Source organism: Vanessa tameamea, chromosome 16 (genome assembly GCF_037043105.1).
Source record: "Vanessa tameamea isolate UH-Manoa-2023 chromosome 16, ilVanTame1 primary haplotype, whole genome shotgun sequence".
In the NCBI taxonomy this organism is placed as follows: Eukaryota; Metazoa; Arthropoda; class Insecta; order Lepidoptera; family Nymphalidae; genus Vanessa; species Vanessa tameamea.
In genome coordinates this window covers 2,786,648-2,814,050 of record NC_087324.1, presented here as the reverse complement: position 1 = coordinate 2,814,050, position 27,403 = coordinate 2,786,648, and the positions used below count along the sequence as shown (strand labels likewise).

General features: G+C 31.1%; 4 protein-coding genes across 4 annotated transcripts in view; 2 read left to right on the top strand and 2 right to left on the bottom strand.

Moving 5' to 3' along the window:
• Positions 1 to 27,403, bottom strand: part of LOC113393943 (prolactin-releasing peptide receptor-like) — a 639,527-nt gene that overhangs the window by 374,491 nt on the left and 237,633 nt on the right. The gene's annotated exons all lie outside the window — the stretch shown is intronic.
• LOC113393933 (opsin-3) lies at positions 62 to 12,501 on the top strand. Its single transcript, XM_026631054.2, has 8 exons — positions 62 to 279; positions 823 to 1,014; positions 3,138 to 3,353; positions 3,629 to 3,759; positions 5,552 to 5,691; positions 10,317 to 10,510; positions 11,586 to 11,687; positions 11,897 to 12,501. The coding sequence occupies exons 1-8, from the start codon at positions 227 to 229 to the stop codon at positions 12,009 to 12,011; spliced, it is 1,143 nt and encodes a 380-aa protein (XP_026486839.1). The 5' UTR covers positions 62 to 226; the 3' UTR covers positions 12,012 to 12,501.
• LOC113393934 (uncharacterized protein) lies at positions 15,824 to 19,194 on the bottom strand. The gene is made up of 3 exons (XM_026631055.2): positions 18,972 to 19,194; positions 18,097 to 18,277; positions 15,824 to 17,608 (listed from the first exon to the last, which is right to left on the bottom strand). The coding sequence occupies exons 1-3, from the start codon at positions 18,989 to 18,991 to the stop codon at positions 17,453 to 17,455; spliced, it is 357 nt and encodes a 118-aa protein (XP_026486840.1). The 5' UTR covers positions 18,992 to 19,194; the 3' UTR covers positions 15,824 to 17,452.
• LOC113393945 (THO complex subunit 1) lies at positions 19,902 to 25,583 on the top strand. The gene is made up of 10 exons (XM_026631070.2): positions 19,902 to 20,113; positions 20,194 to 20,871; positions 21,083 to 21,342; positions 21,917 to 22,089; positions 22,568 to 22,700; positions 23,152 to 23,237; positions 23,713 to 23,852; positions 24,133 to 24,228; positions 24,334 to 24,414; positions 25,148 to 25,583. Exons 1-10 carry the CDS (start codon positions 20,069 to 20,071, stop codon positions 25,457 to 25,459), a joined length of 2,004 nt encoding a protein of 667 aa, XP_026486855.1. The 5' UTR covers positions 19,902 to 20,068; the 3' UTR covers positions 25,460 to 25,583.

Genomic DNA, 27,403 nt, shown 5'->3' with positions numbered 1-27,403 from the left:
TTATTAAATTAAGGAATTAAGAGACACGCACGTTACTACGATATAAAAGAATACCCTGATCAGAAGGAGTCACAAGTGAGAAGCGACTGCCTACGTCGGACTACTCACTTCGTCATAAAACAACAGTCATTTTAACATTAGCAACTTTCAAATTTTTTTATCAAATGCAAAAATAGTTTTCATACAAAATCGGCCATTATCCATTTTGGTGTAAAAAGTGCACAAAATGGCGACCAACTACACAGATGACATCGGCCCTGTGGCTTACCCATTGAAAATGTTAGTATTAATATTAATATATTTTTATTTGTGTTTATTAATATTTCGTTCAATATGATTTTTAAAAAAATATTTTAAATTCAATGATTTTGACCTTAACTGTTGTCAAGTTAGTATAACACTTATATATTTAATTGTATATTATCATAAAAGCGATACAAAGTTCAAGTAAACTTCATTTCTAAAATATTTAAAACAAAATAAGAAAATCTTTAACTTTGGTCCCACTGCTGCGCCCAACACCGTAACGAATACAAATTGGTTAATTTAAATGACTTTCTTGAAATTGAAGTAAACTTTGTAAATATCCGCATTATTGCCACAAAAGTTGTAATTTGATGAAAATGTTACAAATTGTTTTAACAAAAAAGGCCCGCTTTTACAGGATTTTTTTTTTGGCTGAATAACTAATACATATTTTTGATGCACCGAATTTCTTAAAAAGTTAAAAGAAATACCTATAACGTACCATTTAATATATTTTATATAAAATGTTAAGGCTATTAATTTATTTGTTTTGTATATAATACTTTTTCTTTCCAGGGTAACACAAGAGGTCGTAGAACATATGCTGGGATGGAACATTCCTGAAGACCATCAAGACCTCGTACACGAACACTGGAGGAACTTTCCAGCGGTCAGCAAATATTGGCACTACGGTTTAGCTTTTATTTATACCTTACTAATGCTCGCATCGTTGTCAGGGAATGGGATCGTTATATGGATTTTTAGCACGTAAGTGACAAAATAATAATACTTTTCACCTCCCAATAAAAGTGCTTTGAATAGTTTCTTATCGTCATCTTCTGCCATGCCTGATGATGTTCTTATCGTTACCTTCTCGCTATAGCTGAAAGACCAATCTAAAGAAAAATTTCACCATCATTTCATCCGTTATTAATCTCTAAATATCTAAATGTTTTCAAACGAAAACGTGAAGCGGCTCAAGTTAATAACGTGGAACAATTCGGCGATCGAGTGCCGTTGACTGCTGCCGATTTAATTAAGTTTGTAAACGCACTTGCCGCGACGCGAAAATCTTGAAAATCATGGAGCTTCTAAGAAAATATACAATTATATTGTATACATTGCATAATAATTATTCTTATTGTATAATTTTATTACTTCCTTATACCGTTAAAAAAAGAAAAGTATGTTTGAATATTGATGAGTTACATTTGGTTACCTATCAACATTCAATTTAAAGTTTTCGGGATACCTTAAAAAATATTGTTATTTATTTATACTATATTTGCATATTCATATATATTCCAAATTGTAAATAAGATCTTGACCACGTGGAATGGCAACAAAAACGCTTATATCATTTCATGAAAAAAATATCTTAATTTTCATAAACAATAAATAAATCTGTTATCTGTTATGATTTCCTAACAAAGGTAACAGATTTATCCCGATCGCAACAGAACGTCGGAATTCTAAATGAACGATGTCGGTAATAAATATTCGTTTATATCTACTACTTAAAATAGAAAATTAGCAGTGACATTAAAAAAAAGTATAAAAATCAACCACTTTCGTAAATACTTATGCACAGAAAAGGTTATATTTGTTTCGTAACAAGAATAATAATTTAATGTACAATAGTTGCCCGAATAAACATAACAAATCCTTAAAAAGTCGTCAAAAACACGATCATATAAAATATAAAAATATAAATATAAATTATTATTGTATTCGTACATCGAGGTAAATCTGAAAACGAGTGTCACGGGCAAAGTTGTGAACCGCTCTACGAGTTCGGAAAACGTTTCCGATGTTCATCGGGCATCGCGCATTTTTACTCCATTCTCTTTATCATCCTCAGTTCGCTCCGTATCTGTGTCATTTGGTATGGAGTCGATAAATACAAAAAGGTTTCCTGATATTTTGTGTCATTTCTAATTTAGAATATCGCTGTTTGTTTTTTGATAAATAACTAATATTTTAGTTTTAACAACCGAACGTTCTAGTACTTAATGCTAGGGTTAGCTTTAGTGTTTTCGATATTAAATTATATTCAAAGTAGTTTAAATTATTCTACTAAATTTGTGATTAAAAAGGTTTTTATACACCTTACTTACAATTTTATCTAACTTTAACGACTACATATAATATCAACTATTGTCTGAATGTTAAGAACAAACCGGGTCTTATACGAGTATCCAGATATCTCATATTTGGTCACAGTGGCCAATTTAATTGAATAGCCATCCTAAGTAAATATACTTAGTGTTTTTTGTATTTGTGCTTCGTGTAAGGGGCTGAAATCAGAATCATATATGTAACCTCCTTTGTTTATTTTATTAGCAATAAGCTAAAATCAGCTCTTACATACTAATTGACAAAACCATCGGAAATGAAAAGCAAATCATATTTATTTAACATTGAAATAAACCAACATTTATATTTCTCTTACCTGAATGAAATCCTTTCATCGTAATACTTTAAATAAAACTTAAATATAAGAGATTTCCTATGAGAGATTTCATTTTCAAAAGAGTTAACTTCAATAATTTATGAATAGCACATAAATTATAAATGCTATTCGTTAATGCTCTTTCTTATCTTTTTATGGTAAAAGTAACATTATGAAACTACATAACATAGTTCATGTCGATATGGGAAATCGCGCGAAAGTTTGACGTTATTGGAATTGTTCTGTTCACTACATTCCTCTCAACTTGTTCCTACCCTCTAGGTGTCTGCTTGAAAAATAAGGGATTCTTTCTATTACAAAATTTGATCGACTCATACTTTTATTATAAAAGAAGAATAAGATTTTTAGTTATTCAGATTTTAGGTATTTTGTTGTCACTGTATTTTGGGATATATTTTTTCAATGAATTGTTTTTCAGCTCAAAATCTCTGCGTAGTGCAAGCAACATGTTCGTCATCAACCTAGCAGTGTTTGACCTCATGATGATGTTAGAAATGCCGTTGCTCGTCGTAAACTCGTTCTACCAGCGTCTAGTGGGCTACCAGCTCGGCTGCGATGTATACGCAGTATTAGGGTCGTTATCAGGCATTGGCGGCGCTATGACGAACGCCATCATCGCCTTTGATAGATACAAGTAAGTACTTTATAAATACCAATGCTAAATGATTTTGTATATCTACCCCTGAGCAGTTCTAAGACTATTTATAATTCATGAAATATTACTTATTTAAAAATCGAATCCATTAGCATTTCTCCTCTCCAACCTCCAACTGAGCTGTAATATACAGTGTTCATTTGCCTTGTTTATGTATTGAATTGTGTTTTTTTTTATCAAAATCATCATTAGTTTAAGGTAAAAGAAAGTAAATGCTATAATATATACAAGTGCATACTGTTTTTCATTTACAGGACAATATCAAGCCCACTAGATGGAAGACTGAACCGTGTCCAAGCGTCTATACTAATTCTGTTCTCTTGGCTGTGGGCCTTGCCGTTCACCTTCCTGCCTGCTTTCAAGGTCTGGGGACGATTTGTGCCAGGTACTGTGAATTATCTTTCACAATCTCTACAATTTAAAATGATGTAAAGCATTTTAATTAATATCAGAAAATCTACATCTAAGAACTGTAGTTAATACTCAAATACAGTAAATAATTATCAACAGCGATCATATAAATATGACGGACTAATCTACCTCAAAAACGCTACAAATTTTATAAGAAAAAGAGTAATGAGTATAATTTATTTGTCTAGCAAAATGAGCAACGTAATCTTTTGAAACGTTCTTAACAAAGATGGAATGAATTATTGAATGGGTGCTTAAATCCAACTAAAGGACAACATTTTAAAAACGACCATTTATAATGCTTGAAAGATAAATTACTTTTATTTAAAATAATTTTAATCTGTGACTCTTATACGTTAGATGTGATATTTCAAAACATAAAATATCAATGCTGGAAAATTTTCTGAAGTTTTATGTTCTACGCTTTGCCGAGCGTCATATTTCAACTTTGTCATAGAATTAATTGTGGTAGAATTTTCATATAACATTAACATGTTTAAATGAATATTAAGAATAACTAAAGTTAAATTTGAAATGATAATTACAGTATATCATTACTATGAAATCGTAACATTCACTTTACCTACCACTATGTCACAATTCTGCTCGATTAGACCAAATGTGTATTTGCAAATTTATTTCAATAACACTATCCGATTACATCCGACATATCTATCGGATGTTTGCCATGATTTACCAGTTGGCTCAATATATACCCGCTAGTAAAACTTTATGTAGATCTGGGCCTATATGTATGGATGGGTACCACCTTCATTAATTATTCTAGCACCAAACATTAGCACTCTGTATTGCTGTACCGGAACACATTCCGGCTAAATGAGCCAATGTAATTATAGGTACAAGATATAAAACTCCTTAAATACGATGGTTGAGAGCGCACTGACGGTCTAAGAAGTGATTTGTATTTCTTACAGTGTATATGGCCGAAAGTGACCAAACTATATTTCTTGCTATTATAAGATGCTAAGCTTGCTACAATAAGATCATTAAAAAAAGTATTAGTACAGCGATCTAGTTCTCAATTAGGTTCAGACAAAATGAATCGTGTGTGAAGTTAAGAGCCAGCCAGCGACAAAACCGTCGGCCCAATAATTAAATCAGCACTTACTGTTAAAAGTGTATGAATAAGACTTAATCATGTCTTTCTCGCACAGTAATCGCATCTAATTTAAGAGGAATACAAACAAGATATCTTTATTAATATCGATTACAATCATAACGTGTAAAATTAAACGAGTGTAGTTTATTTACTTAAACATAATACATCGTATTAAAGGATTACGTTGCGATGCGTATATAAACCAAGATTAACGACTTATTATGAACAATTTAGCAAGAAATTGTGCTCATCCGCTGAAAGGCCATTGCTTAACACAAAGCACTGACCGTAATGCGATGAGTAATCGCCCGTTCGAGCAAAATGTATCGTAAAACAATTGGTAAAATTTTTGAATGGACGTAACGATTATATATAAATAACAATAATAATTTATTAGTCGTAAGCTGAGAAAAAGTGGTAGATTTTTTAAAACGTTAAATACTTTATAAAATTTTGCATAAATAGTGGATATTACAGTTTTTAATAATATGACTATTATGATAGAATGAAAATGGAGAGTTATTTATGAAAGAAATCAAGACCGGGTGGCACGTTAACCAAAATCGACTGCCACCATTTTGATACTGATGCGAATTTAAATATTTTTTATACACTAATAACGCAATGTGTCACATTTCTATTACAGAGGGCTTTCTCACTACCTGTTCCTTTGACTACATAACGGATGACCAGGACACTAAAATCTTCGTGATGTGCATTTTCGTCTGGAGCTACGTCATCCCGATGGTTTTCATTTGTTGCTTCTACTCCAAACTGTTCGGTGCTGTAAGTATTTTTCTATCTTCATTTCTTAATGACTTTTGAATATTTGATCACAAAGGTATATCTTTACTAATTTCCAGAATCAGAAAGTAATAAGTTTACTAAATTATATCGTCTCCTGCACCAAACGTATGTTGGAAGTATCTTATGGTTATGGGTTGAACAAAACTGGAATAAGATTCAGTTGTAAGATACGTCACACTCATACTGAGAGGTGAAGTCAAATAAAATCTTGTAAAAAAAATTGAATACGTAAGATTTTTTAATGCGATCGGCTAAGTCTGTAAGGGTTCAGATATTCACATGCAAAATATTATAAAACCCTTCGCTTCTAATATATATTCCGATTGAGATTCGTCTTAAGAGATTCGTTGAATGCCACCTTCGAACCTTTTTTTTTATGGATATGTAAATTACTGTAAGGGTATCGCGCACTTGAAAGCTTCTCATTATTCAATATTACCCTATTTTAAGTGAATTGTCACTATTCTTTTGAACAGGTTTCTTGTTGTACTAAAAGTATAATATGATTCGAAAGTGTTATACGCTTCCATATGACTTGGAAACTTTATATTTACTGGCGTATCTATTTGGCAAAATAAAATCCATTCAGATCAAAATATTAAATAGTAACAGTAACAGTAAGAAATATTAAAACTGAAAACATTTTTTTTTTAAATAAAAGATGAGAAAATAGGCAACTTAATGGTGAGGAATCACCTTCGCCCATAGACTTTGGCACAGCTGGAAATCAATGCCAACCATGTTATTTCAGATGTGTAAACAAGTAATGAACTTAATTCCAATAAATTCTTTGCCGGCGACAAATACAAATTTATCATGTCAATTATAAACAAGTCCTCTCGTAGTTACAATGTCTATGGATAGAATGTATTTACCACTATTTGATAACTACTTACTACCAAAAAGTTCATAATTAAAAAGAATATTTTACTAATACTACTAATATTTATACAAATTTATGCCAATTAAATTTACACGTCTTAAGGATTAGTTTTCATAACCTCCCCTGACGCCCGTAAATATTGGACCGTAATAAAATACGGATACGAATAAAATCTAGTACATTTGCTCGTAACCCCACGGCCTTACGCTACGAACAAATGATACGTTCTAAAATTAATTAAAATATATATTCCTAGTTGACCCGCGGCTTCGCTTGCGTTTTAAGGCTTGGACATCGGGTGTTTAAAAGTACAAGTTTGCTTCATACCAAATATCATTCAATTAACTTTGCTTTAGTTGTTTGATCGTGAATATACAACAAACCGACAGGCAGAGTTACTTTCACATCTATGTGTTATTATATATTGGAAATTATTTTTCTAAGATCCAAGTCCAATGTCCATTTCATAGAAATTTCAATTAAAGTTACACAATGGTTCTTGCCATGATACCGATCTTGCTCTCCATTTCGGCGTCACCTTGTTTATATTTCAGATTCACTTTGAAAATTGACAGTTTATAGTGATTAAGGATTCGATTCTAGAAAATAATAAACCTCTACATTAATATACGATAAAACCACAAATAACTTTATTGATTAAATTATGATAGTCTGAGATCGAATTTATGAAACATCGAGTAACTCTTATTATATATTTAATATTATTAATTACATATTATAAAATAAATGATATATTTACAAAGGCTCAAAATATTAATTTATCTCTAAGTCGACTTTGATTGTACAATACAGTATTATTAAACTGGTAATCAAATCTATCAGCTTCATTTGTGTTTGTAATAATCGCAATATCTATATCCTGTCCAAACAGTTAATCACTTTTTGCCAAACGGAAGGGAACTAGTGATTGCGGCAACGTAACATTTTGATTATTTTGGTTGTAATTTGGATATGTAGTAAAGATAGCAATTTTGATCGTTGAATAAAATAAAAAAAAAAATTAGCTTTGTTTTGCTGCCGGTTATATTATGCTGCCGGCATTATGTTTATTATTAGTAAATTAATCTTGTTTATGTAATATAAGGAAATTAAGGATTGTACAATTGTATATAGGAATTTTTAAATAAGATAATAAAATAAATTTATATATTTTTATTCAATAACGCATTAAACAAACATAAACTTTTACGAAATATATTAAAAAAACATTAACGTTCTAAGACATAACTGGCTGGGCAAGGTATAATTATTATTTCAGATGAATGTTGGAATATACGGAGCACCATACTGGGGTAGAGTAATGCCTATCTGTCTGTTTACTACAGTGGTTTACTGCAATTAGTCGCGGACCCGTCGCCTTTATTAAATTAGCATCCACTCAAAAGAGTTTCAACTTGTTGAGTAACAATTAAATGAGTTCCTAACTCCTCCTCGCCGGTTAGATGTTGAAGCCGCGAAGATTAAAAGATGCTAATAAATAAAAATTAAAAATTCTTTTAAAGATTTCCCTTTAGTAGAAACATAAACAAGTATGCATTTGAATGAATCAGTGTATGAAAGATGCATTAATAGTTTATATAACATGTCTAGCCCTTTGTCTTTCTTGGTAATACGTTATTATATTACCTTGTACCTATTCTAAGCCGATTTTTTAAATATATATTTTTTTTCGCAACAATTCATACAAACATCCAAATCCTCACACACAATAGATTGAATGTTGAAACCTTAAAAAATCGCCTATGAAATATCGAATAGAATACTCATTTCGAATCTTCAATATTTCCATTGTATCGTCCAGATGTTCATACAGGATTAACTAGTTAAAATAAGAGCAATTTGTGGGAATTTACTAAAGCGTACTTATCCAATACGAGAGGAAATCGAATAGAATCGGACGGAATGGATAAAGAATGTTATAAAAAACGGAAAATACTGACTCGGCTCGAAGTTTTAACGGCATATTTTATTTGTTCGTATTCTGAGCGCCAGTAACTGATACAGATTTTTGACTAAATCTCATAATACCGAAGTATCCATTCACGTGATATTTTTCAAATATAATTTACACTTTTTTGTAACCAAGCATTTGTGAATCAGTATTCATAAAACGTTTACATATTCTCAAAACGAATTACAGGATATCCTTTAAAAAGGCTTATAAATGTTGCAAATGTAGCTTCTAAGCCTCGTAAACTAAGACTTTTATACGTTGTCAAAATATAAATATTTTATTAATGGATTAATTGTATAAAGTGCTTTGCTTTATCTTTAAAAATCTAAATATATTTATTGTAATCTACATATTTCTATAACCCATGCCAAAGTATAAAAACATTTCATTCGTCATGTATTTTAATAAAATCGCTAAAAGAGAAACACCTCATCAAAGTGTAAAATAAACCCTGAACTTAAGCACTCAATTAGAAAAGAAATACATTTTAAATACAATTAAATATCATATTTATGTAGTAGTTATAAATCTCTAGAACATACGTAAAGTTTTAACACATTTACACAAACTCAAGAAATCTTGGGCACTAGGTCAGTGAAGTGAACAAGTCAATATAGCTGGGGCACACGATCGACCGATAGCCCCTTCCGTTCAAATATTTCTGCAGGCTGATTTGCTTTCAAATATACTTTATTCTTGGTAGGAAAGTTTGCGGAATTGAAATTCGAGTCAGTACCTATATGCAGCTGCTGAAACTAGACCATACTTTTTCCGAGCTGGTTAAGCATATTCGATTAAAAATATACTATTTTCTTATGGAATATAAATATAGCGGAGCGATATCAAGACCATTACAAATAAAGATACTTTACAAATATTAAAGACTAAAACCCTTTTTTTAAAAAGAACGGTTTTCAAATACTATTAATTACATTCAAACAATTTGGACTTCAACGCTTTTTAATTTGCGGGACTGGGTCGTATATCTTTGCTTTTGATAAAACTCACAATACTACTTTGTATATTATTTTTAGGTGTATTAATAAAATAATAAATTTAATGTCGTTGAAAGAAAATAAAACGACATTTTAATGATCAATGTCATAAGGAGCATGCTAAGGAACACATTAAAAGGAAAGTCGCGAAATTTAAGCAAATAAAATTTTAATTGTCAAGGTTGAAGTGAATTATATTGAGATAAAGATTTTGTTGAAATTTAATTAAAACAAAATCATTGCTTCATACGGAATGAGACTGCCGTAAAAATCGTTTTCATCTTTCAGAAACGCTGAGGTTTCATGGAAATTAATTTATTTCTGACATCAAAGGGATTGGGCGCTATTATGCCGGAAGCAGCCCTAATCGTTTTAAGGACACAAAACATTGAGTTATAAAGGTTTCCTGTTAAATATACCGAAATTATTTCCACATTAATATTGTCTTAGAATGATCAATTATTTAATAGATTAATTTTCATAAGAAATACACTTTTAAGAACAAATTAAATAATACATAACCAATTCTTATAAGTATACGCTATTTCATTTAATTGTTAAAAATTTAATAAACAATCGCAATCATGTATGGACAGCAACTTGTTACAAAATTATTATCAATTAAACATAACATGGTAATCAAAAACTAAATGATGATGTCGTCATAACCAATTTCGGTTACGGTAGCCATTCAGAAGGGAGAGTAACCAAAAAAGATTAAAGAAATAATTTGTGCATACAATCGATACAGGTACGTCTTCACGAGCGTATGCTAAAAGAACAAGCCAAGAAGATGAACGTGAAATCCCTCGCCGCGAACAAAGAGGACTCGGGCAAGAGCGTTGAAATAAGAATCGCGAAGGTCGCTTTCACGATCTTCTTCCTGTTTCTGTGCTCATGGACACCATACGCCTTTGTCACGATGACTGGCGCATTTGGAGACAGGTAATATTCATAAAAATAAACAAACTGAACGAATGGTGTTTGTAGTAAAGTCGTACAAGGCGTTGAAAGAGAACATTATGAGTAAACCTGCATCATGTATGCGTGGGATTCAATTGTCATTGCATTGGGAGAAAGTAATTGAATAAGCTGCAGATCTTTACCTAGATGTTAGACATTTGACAGCTTTTAACTGTACCTATAGCAATTTAGACACTTTTAAAAATATAAAGTTAAATAGATTTGTTTCAAGTCATTAGTCAATCAGATATTTTAAGTTTGGTTGGAGACTTTTATAAAACAATAACAAAACAATCTGAATTATAAATCCTGTTCCGGATAATGAATGTTGATTATAACTGGGTAATAAAACACTGTTAATAATCCTTAACATTTGCAATAAGTAATGAACGTAATTGGAAGATTTTATTCATACTGCTTTCGCTCATTTCGGCTTCCTTGCGACTTTCATGTCTATATTTCCCCCAACAGGTCCCACTAATTTACATTTAGTAATAATCTCTTCTTTTAAAGCTCGTATCAACGTAATGAGAATAATATGCTAATTTCTCTCCACGTGAGACCGAAAAATACCTTCGAAAGGATACGAAAATAAAAATGTCAGTCTGTACTCTCAACCGGTAGCCGTTTTATTATTGTTAAGACTTTTTTTAATTGACAAGTCGCATACCTATGTCTATATACTGATAATTGCAATGTAATTTAACGTTTAAGAATGAATAAAACCATTAATGGAACCGCGGAGCAGTGATTTTTTTTTTTGTTCGTTTCTTTTATATTCTAAATAACTTTGAAACGTAATTTTGATCATTAAATAATTGAGAAAAATTATAATTTCTATTGAAATTATTTTTTATTAGCATTAAAAACTTCATTGTCCTTCTACAATATCCAACTAGCTCTTCTCGGAGCTACCTCGAGGTGTGGCTTCTGTAAATATTAAGAAAATTTTCATCTACTTACTACTATTGTTAGTAATTATATGATATGTGCGTCACACATACATACACCATCAATCTCATACAATCACCTCTTTTATGGATACTGTTTGTTTTAGGGGTTTGTTAACACCAGTGGCAACTATGGTGCCGGCAGTGTGCGCGAAAATCGTATCATGCATCGACCCATGGGTATACGCTATTAACCACCCAAGATACAGGTAATAAACTATACTTATTACGAGTAGGATTTTGTGTAACATATCGTAGAGGGATCCATCTACTGAAGATATACGAAAACGAATTATAGACAATTACTCGACAGTATTAAATGTTGTAAACGTTAACAATATTTAGAAAATGTTTAAGAATATAATTCAATTTTGATTTAATATTTTCAAATACGATAAACTGTTTTGCACTTATTCAGAGCGGAGCTACAAAAGAGATTACCATGGATGGGAGTTCGAGAATCGGACCCGGACAGTGTGTCTAGCGCCAGTGGCGCTACAGCGCAGACACAGAACCCAACAGCTGAAGCGTGAATAAACTAAACTGACCCTTACTACAACAATGATAAAGCTGATTTAAATTTAAACTCATTAATCCTTTCGTAAAACGACACGATTAGAAATTGTGACATTAAATTTTTTTTAATTTTTAAACGTAAGTAACTGTCGAAGTATTTGACAAATTGAAGGGAAATTTGAATTGAATTGACGTTTCGTTTTATGGAAGCAATGATGAGGGCGCGATAGCCGGATTACGCCTTTTTCTTTTTATATTAAAAACTTTTCTGAAATGGAAAGTAGATTAGAACGTTTTTACACTGTATTATTAATCGTGTATATTTTTCTAGTTGTTTTTAAGGTAACAATTTTTTATTAGTTTAAGCGATCAGTATCTTGTGAAAAAGCGTTCTATTTTGCGTTATATTTGTGCCAAAAGCAATTTAAAAAATTAAAAAAAAATCGGATAGACCCCAACGACTCAGGCGAATATTTAATATTGACGAATAAAGAGATTTATTGTAAACTGCGGTTTTATTTATTATCTTAAACTTATATAAAATAATACCCATTCAACATATTATCATTATATATATAAAAGTATAACCTGAGGTACTACATGGCTAGTACATATTATATATATACGTGACTTCCTTTATATAAATACTGCTTCATATTGGTTGATTTAAATTACTTATTAAATGCACAATAATCACATCTTTTCAGTAGTCTACATACACATAAGATGATGTAACTAAGATTTTACTTAGCGAAATTCTCATAAATTAATTTTAAATACCATTTCTGTGTTAAAACCATCTATATGAAAATACTCTATAGTTAAAATCTTAACGATCTATGGACGAAGATTAAAATATATTATTATTACAACAATATTATATGACAACAAAGTAGATGCATATACACACAAGGCAGCGTCATACCGTTAGTACGATTATTTACGGTCTACTAGTCGGTTTTATCCAAAACTTCCCAAGACGCGCTAATTGATATTTCACGCCAGTGTCATTGACTGTCTACATCCTCTACATCCTGTTGTACAGAACGACGAGATTCTTCTATGAGATTGTTCTCAGAGGAGAATTTTATCTCATACCCTATACATCGGATCCCGAGAAGGATCAAATTTCTAGACGGAGTCTAGTACTCGCCCTTATGCCTGGCGACGCTGTAAAGGTCAGTAGGGCCAAAAGCATTTATACAAACAAAAAAAATACCATGAAAGAACTTCCTCTGATAAGCTTTTCAAGCTTTCTTACAAAAAAAAAACACATTTTCAACTGCATCTATCAATATCTCATTGGCCTTTTAAAAAGAGCATTGACTTGCAAATAGCAAGCCAAGCACAAAGCAGCTTACAGAGGCTCTTTTATCGGGGAATCACCGGCCACTCTAATGAACTTTAAGACGTCGATAGACATTTTTATAACAGCATTCAATTTTACGTAATCCTTGTTTGTAGCTTTAAAGAGACGGAAAGTACATTTTCTTAGTCTACTTATTTTTTCCAAAGACATATTTTAACAAATATTTAACTCACAAAAATATTTTAAAGTAGAAATTATATTTTATATCTTCTAATCATCAACTTATCTTAATAAACCTATAAATAATAATATAAATGTACTACCCAAAAATACATATTAAATTAACTACGGATTTGTATTTATTTTTATTAATTCATCATTAATTATCCCAAAAAAAATTATTAACAAAACAAAAATTTGCAGATTTTAAAGTCAAAAATCACTTAAATAATATTAAATTTAAAAAATGAATTTTGCTACGATACTATCTAACACAACCGCAAAAACAGCAAAGTCGACGTAATCTTCTTGTTGAACTTCAGGAATGAGAAGTTCGCCAAACTCATTAGGTCGTAGTTGGCTGTAAGCCTCGAGGCCGTTACATAAATACTTCGCTTTGAACGTACATTTTGTTTGACATAAGACCGGAGCTCGCATATGAATTCTCAGAATAGGCTTCTAATGAAGTGTTATCAAACTGTTCGCCTCTCATTGTCTACTAAACTTGAAAAAACAACACTACGACAACCTATTATGTTTGACGTGGTAGTTAAGTGTTTCGTTATAAATATATGGAAATTCGCCACCAACTCGCATCAGATCAGCTTGATATGATAAGCTCCAACCAAAATTAATTCTAACCCAACAAGGGATTGCAATCCGACGTCATTTTCAGTCCGGTCGGATCCGGCCGGATCGGTTCAGATAAATACGATTTGATAAATCTGTCTAATGAGTGGCATAATTACCAAAATGATGAGTTTGTATTATAATTTAAAAAATTCAGTTTCAACAACTTACGGTAAAAAAAAAATATTTAGGTATTTAGCGGTAATCCAAAGTAAGGCATTATTCTTTACCTGTTTCGTCTGTCAGATACGTTTGCAGTTACATATCGTTTTTAGTAGACAATCTTTTGAAAAACTTTACCACTTTTCGCACTTATTGAAGAAACTCATTGTATCTAAGAATTACTTCTGCCTTAGAAAGATAAGGATAACGGGAATCAGTTATTGTAACTGTTACTCCTTGTTTATCATCATTCGTTGTGTCTTCGTCATCTGTATCTGATTCATTTGATGGTGTTGGCGTTGTTGCTAGGCGGTCATCTGCCGAGAAGGCAGATGTATTGTTTATATAAAATATCGACCATATTATCTAATCATAGCTAATGTACGAAGCACAGCTGTTCATAACAATTCATAAGCTTACCTACTTTGACCATGACTCTTGCTCATGCCAATAATATCAGTTCAGTATCAAAACCGAAGTTTTTTAAGCAGTGCTGATAGTATGTTCTGCAGTACATTAACGATGTAATTTAATCAAGCCTAGATTAAAGAGTTTTTAACAATTAAGCGCATTTAAAGTGTCTACTCATGCAACAGTTCTATTATTTTGCCAAAATTGCTAGCACCGGATCCGGTATATTGGTACCGGATCCGGTAGACGTATAATGTTGCCGGATCCGCCGGATTACTGGATCCGTTTTTCCGGATTGCAATCCCTAAACCCAACCTAACTAAAACGGGATATTTACATGACTATTACTTTAGTTTTATTGATAAGTTTAAAAAGTTAATTTCAAGAAACAAGTCAGCGCGAAAAGTTTCAAAAGAGTAAACACAATTAAATAAAAAATAACTCTCTTCACAAATATATTAAAAGTATTTTTGATTGCAATGTCTATGCTAATAAATCATGATTCATAAAAATTTATAGGCCACTTTCAATGCTAATTATTATCGTTTGTTTTTCTCGGCGCTGATGGCTATCCTAGCTAATATTATGAATACTAAATTGAGTCTTTATTTGGCGCACTTTCAACTCCTAACTATTCGACCGAGCATCATGAAATTTTGCATACGCGTTATCAGGTATTGGAGTACCGAAAATAACAGTGTACCTCACTCCTACGCCTCTCCCCCGCGCGGAACGTAGTTATTTTATAATTATATAATGTTTGACTATAAACTAGAATTATATACTTATAAGTAATAGTATAAGTACCTTTCTCAAGATACAGCGTAACGTGAAATCGAATTCCAATCGCGGCAAGCACCAATATAACTTGAAGTGATTAATTGAGACTTCCAAACTGAGTTTCGAATCTAATTCTAAATCCAGTATATACTGGAGTATATAATCCATCAGCAATTGAACAGCATGATAAAATTAAGCTCATAATCTTTGACCAACGTCAATATGAAGTATTGATGAACATTAGAATAATTTATGGATATTCTTAAAATGTAATATAAATCAGTGTTACCATAATAATTTACTAAATAAAAGAAAATGAGTTTTCTTAAAAATGTTTTATTAAATTCCGTGATCTGTTGTTTTGTCGTTTTTCAAAATATTTACAATTATTTCAAACGCTAAGTACAAGACAAAATGAATGGAATGTCACTTGTATAATAATAATATGTTGAAGTAATAGATAAAAATTATTATTTATCAAACTCGGATAAAAGACACATAGAAGTACGTCCTTTAATTTTCAATTAGTTGCTTATTTTTATCGGATATTTATATTGTACATTTTAAATAATAATAATATAAATAATGAATAATACTTTTGTTTAAAATTTACAATATTTTAAATGTAACTCTATTGTAGTTTATTTCGGTGTTATCATTATGTTAAGTAAAAATTGATATTGCTCAATACATTATTGCTGTCAGAATACACTAACAATAGGGTTAGTTTAAATCTTGTCACTCAAAACTCAACTAAAGAACGTCATTCTATTCATCCGTGACAACTCCTTAAACACTATGTGATGTCATTTAAATTGCAGATATAATAAATATTGCTATTCCTCTGTCCATAGACAAATTACAATTTATATAAACACAAAAAAAAAAACAATTTAAAATGACCAAGTCACGAATAAAACACGAAATATCTAGCTGTTTCTAAATGGTTATAACACATTTCCTTATAATAATTACAAGTAAAAATAGATATTCATGCTAACTTAATTTTTTTTTTACAAAACCTACTTAATAATCTCCTACGTGCTTTAAAAATCCAGGATATTTCCAACACAGAGAAATATTATCAAAGTTTAAAATTTTTGAACTTAACATTATGTAAATTTATAATTCGCAGTTTTCATTCGTAGTGACATGTTGGAAAACGAAGATCAGTGTTACAAACACACTCTATATAAGGTTAAAAATATCTCATTGTACATCTTAATAGTTAAATGTAATGTTATTGCCATCATTAATCACGCATAAGTATTGTACGTCATATGTTTAAAAAAAATGGAATTCAAATAACAAATGTCTTTCTATTAACAATTACATTATTTTAATAATAGGGCATTAAAATTTTGATGTACCATCTTGTAAAATATTTCTATGTAATTAATGTGAGAATAGAATTGATTAATTTGTTTTAATGTGTACAATACAATAAATTTTGTACATACTTTTTTAAATATTGTATGTGAGAATTATTGTGCAAATAAAAAAGATTATTTAGAAAAATTCAATAGTGATCTTTAGTGAATATCGTGTCTAGAAATGTGTTTAGTGTACTTAGCCTGAATTATATTTATTTCTGTCAATAAATTAATGTAAGTTACATTAATTGAAGAAAATAGTTTTGTAAAGCATACGTAATTATACTAACTTATTACTTCTTTTTATAATAATTGTTTGTTCATCAAAAGAGTTATTAAAAACATATTATATAACACATTTATGGTTTTCCCATGATTTAACAAATGCCTAATAAATATGTCCCACATAATAATATGAAAAATGATGTAATTATATTTAAATATTATACATTTCAATCTACCAATACCAACTTTGAAAACTAGTCAAAGAATGTACCAAAAGTATGATCAGAAGAAAATATAGTGAAGCCATGATGTCACAATGAGATATCAATAACTCGCCACTTTGTAAGAACTAAGACCGATGCTTATTACGATTTATGCTCTGGATAACACGACGGCCCCACCACTCCTCCAGGTTAAATGGTCTAAAATTAGCCAGCTGTCGTGGACCTAAAACGTCTTGATAGTATTTTGCTTCATCGTTGCCTCTTTCTAGTTCACGAGTTACCTGAAAAATAAAGTATTATTATTACTTACATTGCTAATACAAGTAACCAACTAACCAACATTACATATTGCATTAGGATCACAATCATTACTCTATTATATTTTAAATGATGTAGAATTATTTAAGAATTAATTTTACAATGACTTCAGATAGTATCTTAGCATTATTTTGATATTTCTATCAAACCTATCCCCACAAGTTAAGTTTTATAGGAAAAAAATTATTTTAAATAAGTTTAATTGTCCTTCTCATTAGTTAAATTATTATATAATATTAATATTTCCTATGCAGGTTTGTTACAAATTTATACTCTCCTCATAAGAAGTTAGAAAGTACTTTCAGATTAAGTAAACATACTTTGATTTTATCTATAAATAAAAGTAATCATATTCTAGATAGCTAACTCAAAGGTGTTATTCATGATAATTGCAAAATGTTATTCAATTATTCATACACATATAATATAATATATATCATAACATAGTTACCTTATTCCAGGATTCAAAAATATAATTAATCAGATCATCATGGTGATTGCTGTTATTGTGATTATTGTTGGCAGTCTGTGCTGGTGGGCTGAGCCGGGACCCATTGTGACCATTGCCATTGTGACGCTTGCCACCTCCCATGTGTGGTAGAGACCTAGGTCCACTATTCACATAATTTGATCTGAAAAAATAATAACAATATACAATGTTTTGAAAAACTAATTTTGTTCTAATAATATTAAAACAAATTTATACAAAAACATATTTTTGTTTATCATCAATATAGTTAAAAAAAAAGTTGATATGTAATTATTACTTATTTCCTGTAACACGTTTTATGTACAATAAGTATGTATTAAAAAAGTATTTAATTCAAGTTTTTTTAACAAAAAAAAAATATCTTCTTGAACTTATTATCCTTTCAGAAAAATAACTTACTCGAAATTTACACTTTATTAATTTAAAATACAATTGTTTACGATTTCAAAATAAAATTGAATATGACTATCGGTTAATGATATCATGGAGTGTGCGTGCACTATTCGTGACTTCGTGTTTAGTGACGAGATAAGAATTGATAACAACATAAATAAAACAAATCGCTGTATGAAAACGGCTACGTTACAAAATTTAAAAATATTATTTTTAAAAGATAATATTTGTCTAAAAGCACGTTATATGGATAAATAGCGATTAGCGATACATTAGATCCTCCTATCGAGTTGTTGCGAGACAAAAAAATGGGATCAATATATTAGGTTTCATATTTATAGACTTTATTGACAAAAAGTAAGCTCATTTAACTCAATGATCACGTAACATATATGTGAAAGGCTTGCAAGAGAAACGTTAGTACAACAAAGCATCGTTCTCACCTCATATTATTTCTATCCATTTTAGACTTAGAAAACTGAATTCAAGCGCTACTTTACTATTTCCTTATGATTATGAACACTTACACCTAACCATTTAAAGTAAACGTAAAGTTATATAAAAAACACTAAATAAATGCAATTTTTATTAAAATATTAAAAAGAAAGATAAATACACAAGACGCCACATACGACAAGAAAACATCAATTCAATTATCTGTCAACATTGTTACAGCTGTCTATCCTCCATTACTAATCTAATGTGATTGGTTAAAATTCAACATTTAGTCCTTTTAGCCAATCATGATCAATTATTATTCACCATATAAAAATCGACTGATTCACAGACTCATTATTAATATTATTATAATTTTAAAATTGTATAAGCAACATCAATGTTAATTTTATTATTAAATTAACGATAGGTTTACTACCTTAATTCATAATCGACATATGTATAATCTTCAATGAAAATGATATAACTATACAGGTTCAATTAATTGAGTTTATATATATTGATTTTTTTCTTTGAGGCTCTATTTTATAAACCTGCTTTGATATCTCTATTCACAGTATACTGTACTGAAGTCTATTTAGAGCTCAAGATGCGAAATTCGAAAAAGAATATTAATTGACCCAAAATTTGAATAAACCTAAAAAAATAATAATAAATTATTCCTCCCAACATAAGAGATAATTTTAAAAATTAAAAAATAAGCAATATACGAATAAAAAATATTTTAGTCATACATTGAAGCACAGTTGACAAAAATAATAATTTAGCTTAAAAAATAAAATTAAAGAATGATTTCCCTCGCTTACAAGTATTATCTACTGTATAACTAGTTGCTAAGTTGCTACCATAAAGTATTAATGTATAGTGTCAATTATTTACTGTCTCTTCTCATTTAGACATTTTAATATATCTGTGCCCTGTGGTCCTGAATCTGATGATAAAAATATCTTTTAGAATTTGTTTTTTGTTTATGTCGAAGCAATTTTATGAATAAAACATTTTTTTTGTATTAAGTTTGTAATAGTTTTTTAGTGCAAATCAGTGTTGAGGATTGCTATGCGATTGTATTAATAACGGAATAACAATGTCTGAAAAAAATGGATTTGATCAGTTACGGGTGAAATATAAGGTCCCTCATATAACCTTACTAATAACATTCATTAAATATATTTTGCTCATTTACGTAAAAGCAAATTATTTATTTTGCAGGATGTATTATCAAAAGCCTTCGTGACAAATAATATCGAATTACTCGAATCTTTTTCAAAGAATGCCAATGAAACGGACCGGAAAGCTGCAATGGACCAAGCATTTCGAGATAAACTTCTCGAATTGTTGGTAGAAGAACCCAACACCCTAGAGAACTATGTTTGTTTTTGCATAGAGTCTTGTAGGCGACAGATGGTAACGCCAACAATGCCCGTAGTTCTTCTCGGTGATATATTCGACGCGCTAACTTTGAACAAGTGCGAAAAGTTGTTTACATATGTGGAAAATGGTGTTAATATTTGGAGGGAAGAATTATTCTTTGTAGCTTGTAAGAATAATCTACTGAGAATGTGCAATGATTTGCTACGAAGGCTATCAAGATCTCAGAATACCGTATTTTGTGGTCGAATATTATTGTTTTTGGCAAAATTTTTTCCTTTTTCTGAACGCTCTGGTCTAAACATAGTATCGGAATTTAACCTAGAAAATTTAACAGAGTTCGGTGTTGATAACTCAAGCACACTTAAAGACGCTCTGGATGAAGAGATGGTAGTTGATGATGACAAGAATAAGCTTTTGATAGATTACAATCTGTACTGCAGATTTTGGAGCTTACAAGACTTTTTCCGTAACCCGAATACATGCTACAATAAAATTCAATGGAAAACATTTGTTGCAGTGAGTAGTCTGTGTATTCAGAAAATAAACATTTCTAAAAAACACTTGATAAATTACTGTTTGTTTTCATATAAATACACCACCAAAGAAGCCTATAATTTAGTCACAAAATTGCTAATAATATGATTTATTGAAAACTATAGATGATTTTTATTGTTAACATTGTTTGTGATTGGATACATGTTAATATAAGAATCCAATTTTGTTTTAGCATTCCGGAAGTGTATTATCAGCGTTTTCCTCATACAAGCTAGAAGCTGTCGAACTACAGAAATCAAAACTTAACAGATTGAAAGCAGTCAATTCAGATGTGGAAATGCAAGAAAGCAAAGAGCAACACTACTTTGCCAAGTTTCTCACAAACCAGAAACTTCTAGAATTACAATTATCAGATTCTAATTTCAGAAGATGCGTTTTGATTCAATTTCTAATTCTGTTTCAATATTTAACATCTACAGTGAAGTTTAAAATGTAATGTATTTTATATTTGTTATTGTTATAATAATTATAATACAATAGGTACACCACATAACCACCACACACTTAGGACTAATTATTATGTACTTCAAGGAGTGATATTAATGATAACCCGATTAAAAAGGGATATTTTAACTTAGACAATTGCTTATTTTAAATAGACTTACATACACTTATCAACAAACTAATAAGATTTAATTCTTATATAGCGTTGTTGTGCCAGCAAAAGTCGCATGTGTTTTTTTCTTATTTTATGGATTTATAGATTGTTATGCCATTTTAATTGTTATTTCAATATACACATACTGTAAAAACAGTTTTGTGATAACTTCAATAATTTAAAAATTTAACTATGTGACGTTCATACATCGAAAGCTACATAAATTGAAATAACGATTAAAACGGCATTAAAAACTAAAAATAAGAAAAACACATAGCAACTTTTGTAGGCGCAAAAGCAATATATTAAACTTTTTTATGTCAGTGCATTATTTTACTTTATTTAAAGTAGAGGAATAAACTCCTTTTGCGCTAAACTATGAATAAAATTAACTATATTTAATTCTAGGGAATCCCAAGAGTTAAAATCTGATCAAGCCGATTGGGTGAAAGAAACAACAGCACTAGTATACCGCTTGCTAGCGGAAACACCGCCAAACGGAAAACGTTTTGCAGAATGTGTGAAAAGTATATTAAAGAGAGAGGAACATTGGAATACATGGAAGAATGATGGATGTCCAGGTTGGTGCTAATTTATTTTATATAAAAAAAAAACTGGTTTTAGCCCATGACTTTGTCCATGTGCATGTGTATTATGTGAAATATACTTATCAGCACATATACAGGTAATGTAAATAGTTTGACTTAGAGAGTATTTTATTTATAAACAATCCTATACCAGAATATACATAAGAATATAACTGGAATTATATGTTTTTGTGTTAATAACTAAAATCACACATATATGCTATATTATTCACGAGAAAATATTAAATATCAATGATTATTCCAATTTTAGACCAATGTCATCTCGTCAATTCAATGTCAAAGTAATTAATTTGGGCTTACTCCTCTCGTGGTTTTAATGTTGGATGTTCACTGCCTAAAAGTGCTAGTTAACCAAAAACATTAAACTCTTACCTTCTTTATAACATTATTATTTGCAAATATTTTTACGCTTACCTTCTTTACAATAATTAACATTATTATTTTTTCGTAGAATTTCAGAAACCTAAGCCACCACCAGTTCAAGCAGACAATAATGAGGAAGTTAAAAGAGCGAAAAAAAGACGGCGTCCTGTTGGTGACATAATAAAAGAGTACGAAAGTCAAGACAAATTCTTTATGGGGAAGTAAGTCATATATATACAGAGTAGAGGAACTTTCGATATATCTAAAATAATGGACGTAATGTATGCTATGTATATAGTTTTTAACTTAACAGTATATATTATAATGATAACTATTTATCCATAGAAATATAAATTAATAACACTTATAAAAAATTATTAACATTAAGAACTATATACAAATTAATTGACTACATTTTTCTATATTGTTTGATGCAGTGCAAAATAATTAATAAGTATAAATTATAAATTACATTACATTTTAAATTAATAATTTATTACTAGTATAATAATGATAATATTTTATTTACACTGTACATGTGGTAAGCAAAGCCTATAATTAAATGATTGATTAATTGTTTGTTTATCAAAATATAGTAAATTAAAAGACTAAAATTATGTGTAAAAAACTATGTATTATTTTTCATTGCAAACATTTTGTTTATTTTTTCAGCAATGATTTGACAAAGTTGTGGAATCTCTGCCCGGACAATCTCGCCGCTTGCCGAACTAAAGAAAGGGACTTTATGCCATCGCTAGGTTAGTGTATTGTGAATGGCTGCTATTGTTTTTTCTGCTGCTATTATTTTTAAGGTTAAAATACCTCTTCCATTTTGGGTAGAGGCCTGAGGAGAGAGTTTCTAAAGACTAGTATTTATACCTTATTTCACCACTATTGCTGCCTCCTGTATATGGTATGCTGCGTACAAAGTTAGCAGATTTTCAACTGACTTGAGCCTGCTTTTCATCATCGCTGAGCGTAAACTTAATTGAAACTCAGCACTAGAAATTCAGTTATACTTTTCTGAATTAAAAGATGTATATTAATGGAGTTCTTATCTCTCATAAAGAATTGAATATATTATTATTCAGTAAGTCGAGGGTCCCTTTCAAGAAAATATAATTAAGGGAATATCGGAACGAGTGTACCGGTTTAATGATCGTACAAATGAAATGAAGAGGTTTAATTTATCCGTGTTTATACATGTTTTAATTTTGTGCCCCCCGCCCGCAGAGTCGTACATGGTGTGCGGCGCGGCGCGCGCGGGCGGCTGGGGCTGGCGCGCGCTGCGCCTGCTGGCGCGCCGCTCGCCGCACTTCTTCGTGCACACCAACAACCCCATCGGCCGCCTGCCCGACTACCTCGACGACATGGTGCGGCCCGCTCGTCCCGCTCATATATAATGGGGGTCGTTTGCCATCTAACATAGATTTAGAAACATTAGTCGATTGTTACCTTCGTCAGTTCCTGTTTTCCTTTAATATTCGAATCTCTTGATCATGTCAGATGTTCTTTGTGGCTGAAAATGAATGCACTAATTCTCCTTTAGCGTCGAACTTGAGATTTTTGAGCTCTTGTAAACTTTTTTTTATTAAAATTACCAGATTTGTTCATATTTTCTACTGGTGGGAATACATCATAATTATGTAATAGGTCAAAAGAATAACCCGCGAAGTTGCCGCAAATGCTGCTTCGAACAACACAAACGGAGATGCTTCAGGGGGCTCTAATGAGAAACCTATTAAACAGGTAAATTGATCAAATTTTAATCTAAAGATATATATCTTCATTATTTTTTTTAAATAAAACTAAAGTTTAAAATCATTTAATGTATGTTTGTGTTTATTCTTAAAGGAAACGGGCGAAGAAGAAATGGCAGAAGAACAAATTGAAACTGATATTATAAAGGAAGAAGATACCACTGACATGGAACAGGTACTCTCATACAAAACATATATGTTATATTTTATGTGGCTTAAAAAATTGATTTATTTGTATGATATGTATTTTAGTCATGTAATTTAATTTTAAACAAATTTGAATATAAATAATTGTATTCTGTTTTATTCTATTTCAGTACATAAATATAGTTCAATGCTTGTAAATTTTTCGCTCTGAAATCAGGCATTCGGAAAGGTGCACTGTTACTGTTTTCTAAACGTTTTCTTATATAATGAAATATTTTTTCGTATGAACACACTAAGATATAGACAGGAACAAAATATGTTTTATTTTTAAATTAATACAATATTAATTCTCTTAATTATTAATAATTATTCTTTAATTTGAAAAGCGAACTATTGCCTTTCCCCGAATTGCTGCGCGTGTTGTGGATACTCCGCGTGTCGTCCGAATTATTATTATTATTATAGTTCGTCATGACGTCGATGATATGGTCACTGGCTCTAAATGAATACTTTTATTATATATAAGTTGACTCACAGAGCCACTAGAATAGTCTGTAATATTCATCTCGACATTACGATTAAGACTTGAATCTTCCAATCCTCAAAATTGTACACTTTATAGGGGATGGGGGCACATATGAGTATTTTGTGTAAATAATTGTTTTACCTGCAACTATTAAATTTTTTTCTACTTATGTAAAATTAAATTTAAAGATTAAAATTTTCACATATAATAATAATTTAATTTATGTCAATTTCAGGTTCCAGACTCCACACATGGAGAAGAAGAAGATAAAGTTGACCGATCAAGAGTCACCATGATAACTTCCACTCAACTAGACGCCCTAGCTACTAGCCTCACGGACTGGAAGAAGCTAGCGGTGAAACTTGGCTACAAACCTGATGAAATACAATTCTTCGAAACAGAAAACGCAACAGATATTGCTAGAGCTAAAAACATGCTACAGTTGTGGTTTGATGATGACGAAGATGCATCGGTGGAGAATCTCCTTTATATCATGGAAGGGCTGGAAATGACAGAAGCCTGTGACACACTTAAATCCGTTAAATGACATTCATGAAGTGTCATGAGAAAGGTTTGAAATCATGTCAATATGGTGAAAAAGTGACAACTGAACAATATTTTTTATCTGTGGTAAAACTTGTGACGGATAATAAAATTTTATTTTTACTTTAGTTTTTTTTTTTAATTTTTGTTTAGAAATGCTTTAACTAATACGAATAGCCCGGAAATGTTTTTAAAGAGAAGTTTTGAGACTGAATGAGAGAGTTTGTAAAATTTTAAAAGACATTAAATAGCAGAATGGAGTTTTCGATGTTGTGGCAATTCCTTTGAACGGAACCAAAGAGGGTAGGTCCCACCTATGCTCTTACTGAAATAACCGCTTGCATATAATTATGTCAAGGCGTGATCTTGAGAGAAAAACGTTACCTCTTGTAGCCGATGATCTTATTAGCTGCCTAAAAATTACCAATACAATTTTACGATTTCGAACTTATCTAAAAAAATGCGGTACAGTTAATAAAAATGTTAATTAAGATCCTGTACAGTCTAACGAAATAATTGCGAACCAAAACATAATTTCGTAAGTTATTAGTCTTCGTTGTATTCGTCGTTAGCCCTTTTCATATAGTTATATTGACTTAATCAGAGAACAAGTCTGTTCTAGTCTTCTCGACTCTAAGTCGCACAATTACGAGCGAATGAAGTCTGGCAAGTACGTGCTTACGGACCGGGAGGACTCGATAACTTCGTTGTTCTAGATCTATGATAGATTGCCGCTCCCTTATCCCCTGAAACATTGTAATAATCGCAACATCTCAACGGATAAACTTTTCAACGAGGTCCTAAAAAAATGTGTACATTTTTGCGTTTTTGAACGTGGACGAGTGAGTTTAGCTTGCTGACCGTACATTGGCATTTTTTTTCGTGAAATACATATTATTTAAGGGTAGCAAGCGGGCGGTCATGATACTAGGACTGTAGAACGGCTCACATTATGCATTTGGACATATGACATTGGGTAAAACTTAAATAAAAAAGACATTTAAATAATGGAATTGACACATACAAATTTTCTAACACATGAAATAAACATCGATATATAGGTTATTAGAAAGCTAACGAGATATTAAACTTGGGCCGGTTAAATGTAGTCTAATACAACCCCAAAAAGACAAGTTTGCGTGTTAATCGCTAAAATGACACCATTTGTCGTATCTCCTCGATTTAAGAACATTCCCATTGCTGCCACAACTAGTTTCAAAATACTTGTCGTTACTGTTTCGCCTCATTCAGTTCCGTAGTAAATTGGAAAGTAAAGCCAAATTGGCATCTAAAAAGCTTGGTGGGCTCAGTACAAGACGGTACGGTTCACATCAGCCCATTGCCTAAAACTACTAACTAACCAAGGCGTGAATTCAACTTCACATGGAGTACTGCTCTCACCTCTACGCGGAAGCTCCATAGTACCAGCCTCTTCCATTTGATCATGTGCAACGCAGAGCGGCTCGGATTATTGACTTTTCAACAGGAATATTCCGAGAAATAGTTTCGATTAATCCCGGCTGCTGAATTTCACCTTCGAACATCGCGTCAGAATTTTATCCGCACCAACTAGATCTTCAAAAATCCTCATCCTCGCTCAACCACTCTGTGGAATCAGTTTTCACTGGCGGATTTCCGAACCAATACGACTTCAAGAAAAGAGTCTACAAATTTCTCAAAGGCCGGCTAAGCACCTGCAAGCCGCCCGGTGTTGCAGATGTCCATGGGCAGTGGTAGTCGCTTTCCATCAGGTGAGCCTCCTGCTTCTTTGCCACCTATGGCATAAAAAATAGATGTGCTGAGAGTCGCCATGTATATGTAAATACATAAATCGTCTATTTTATCCAATTTACTCCCAATCTTTTTTTTCCCAGCATGTCTTGTCAAACTCAAGTATTATACGCCTATCCTTTAGCTGTTTCAAGATACCCGCCAACAAGACGACATA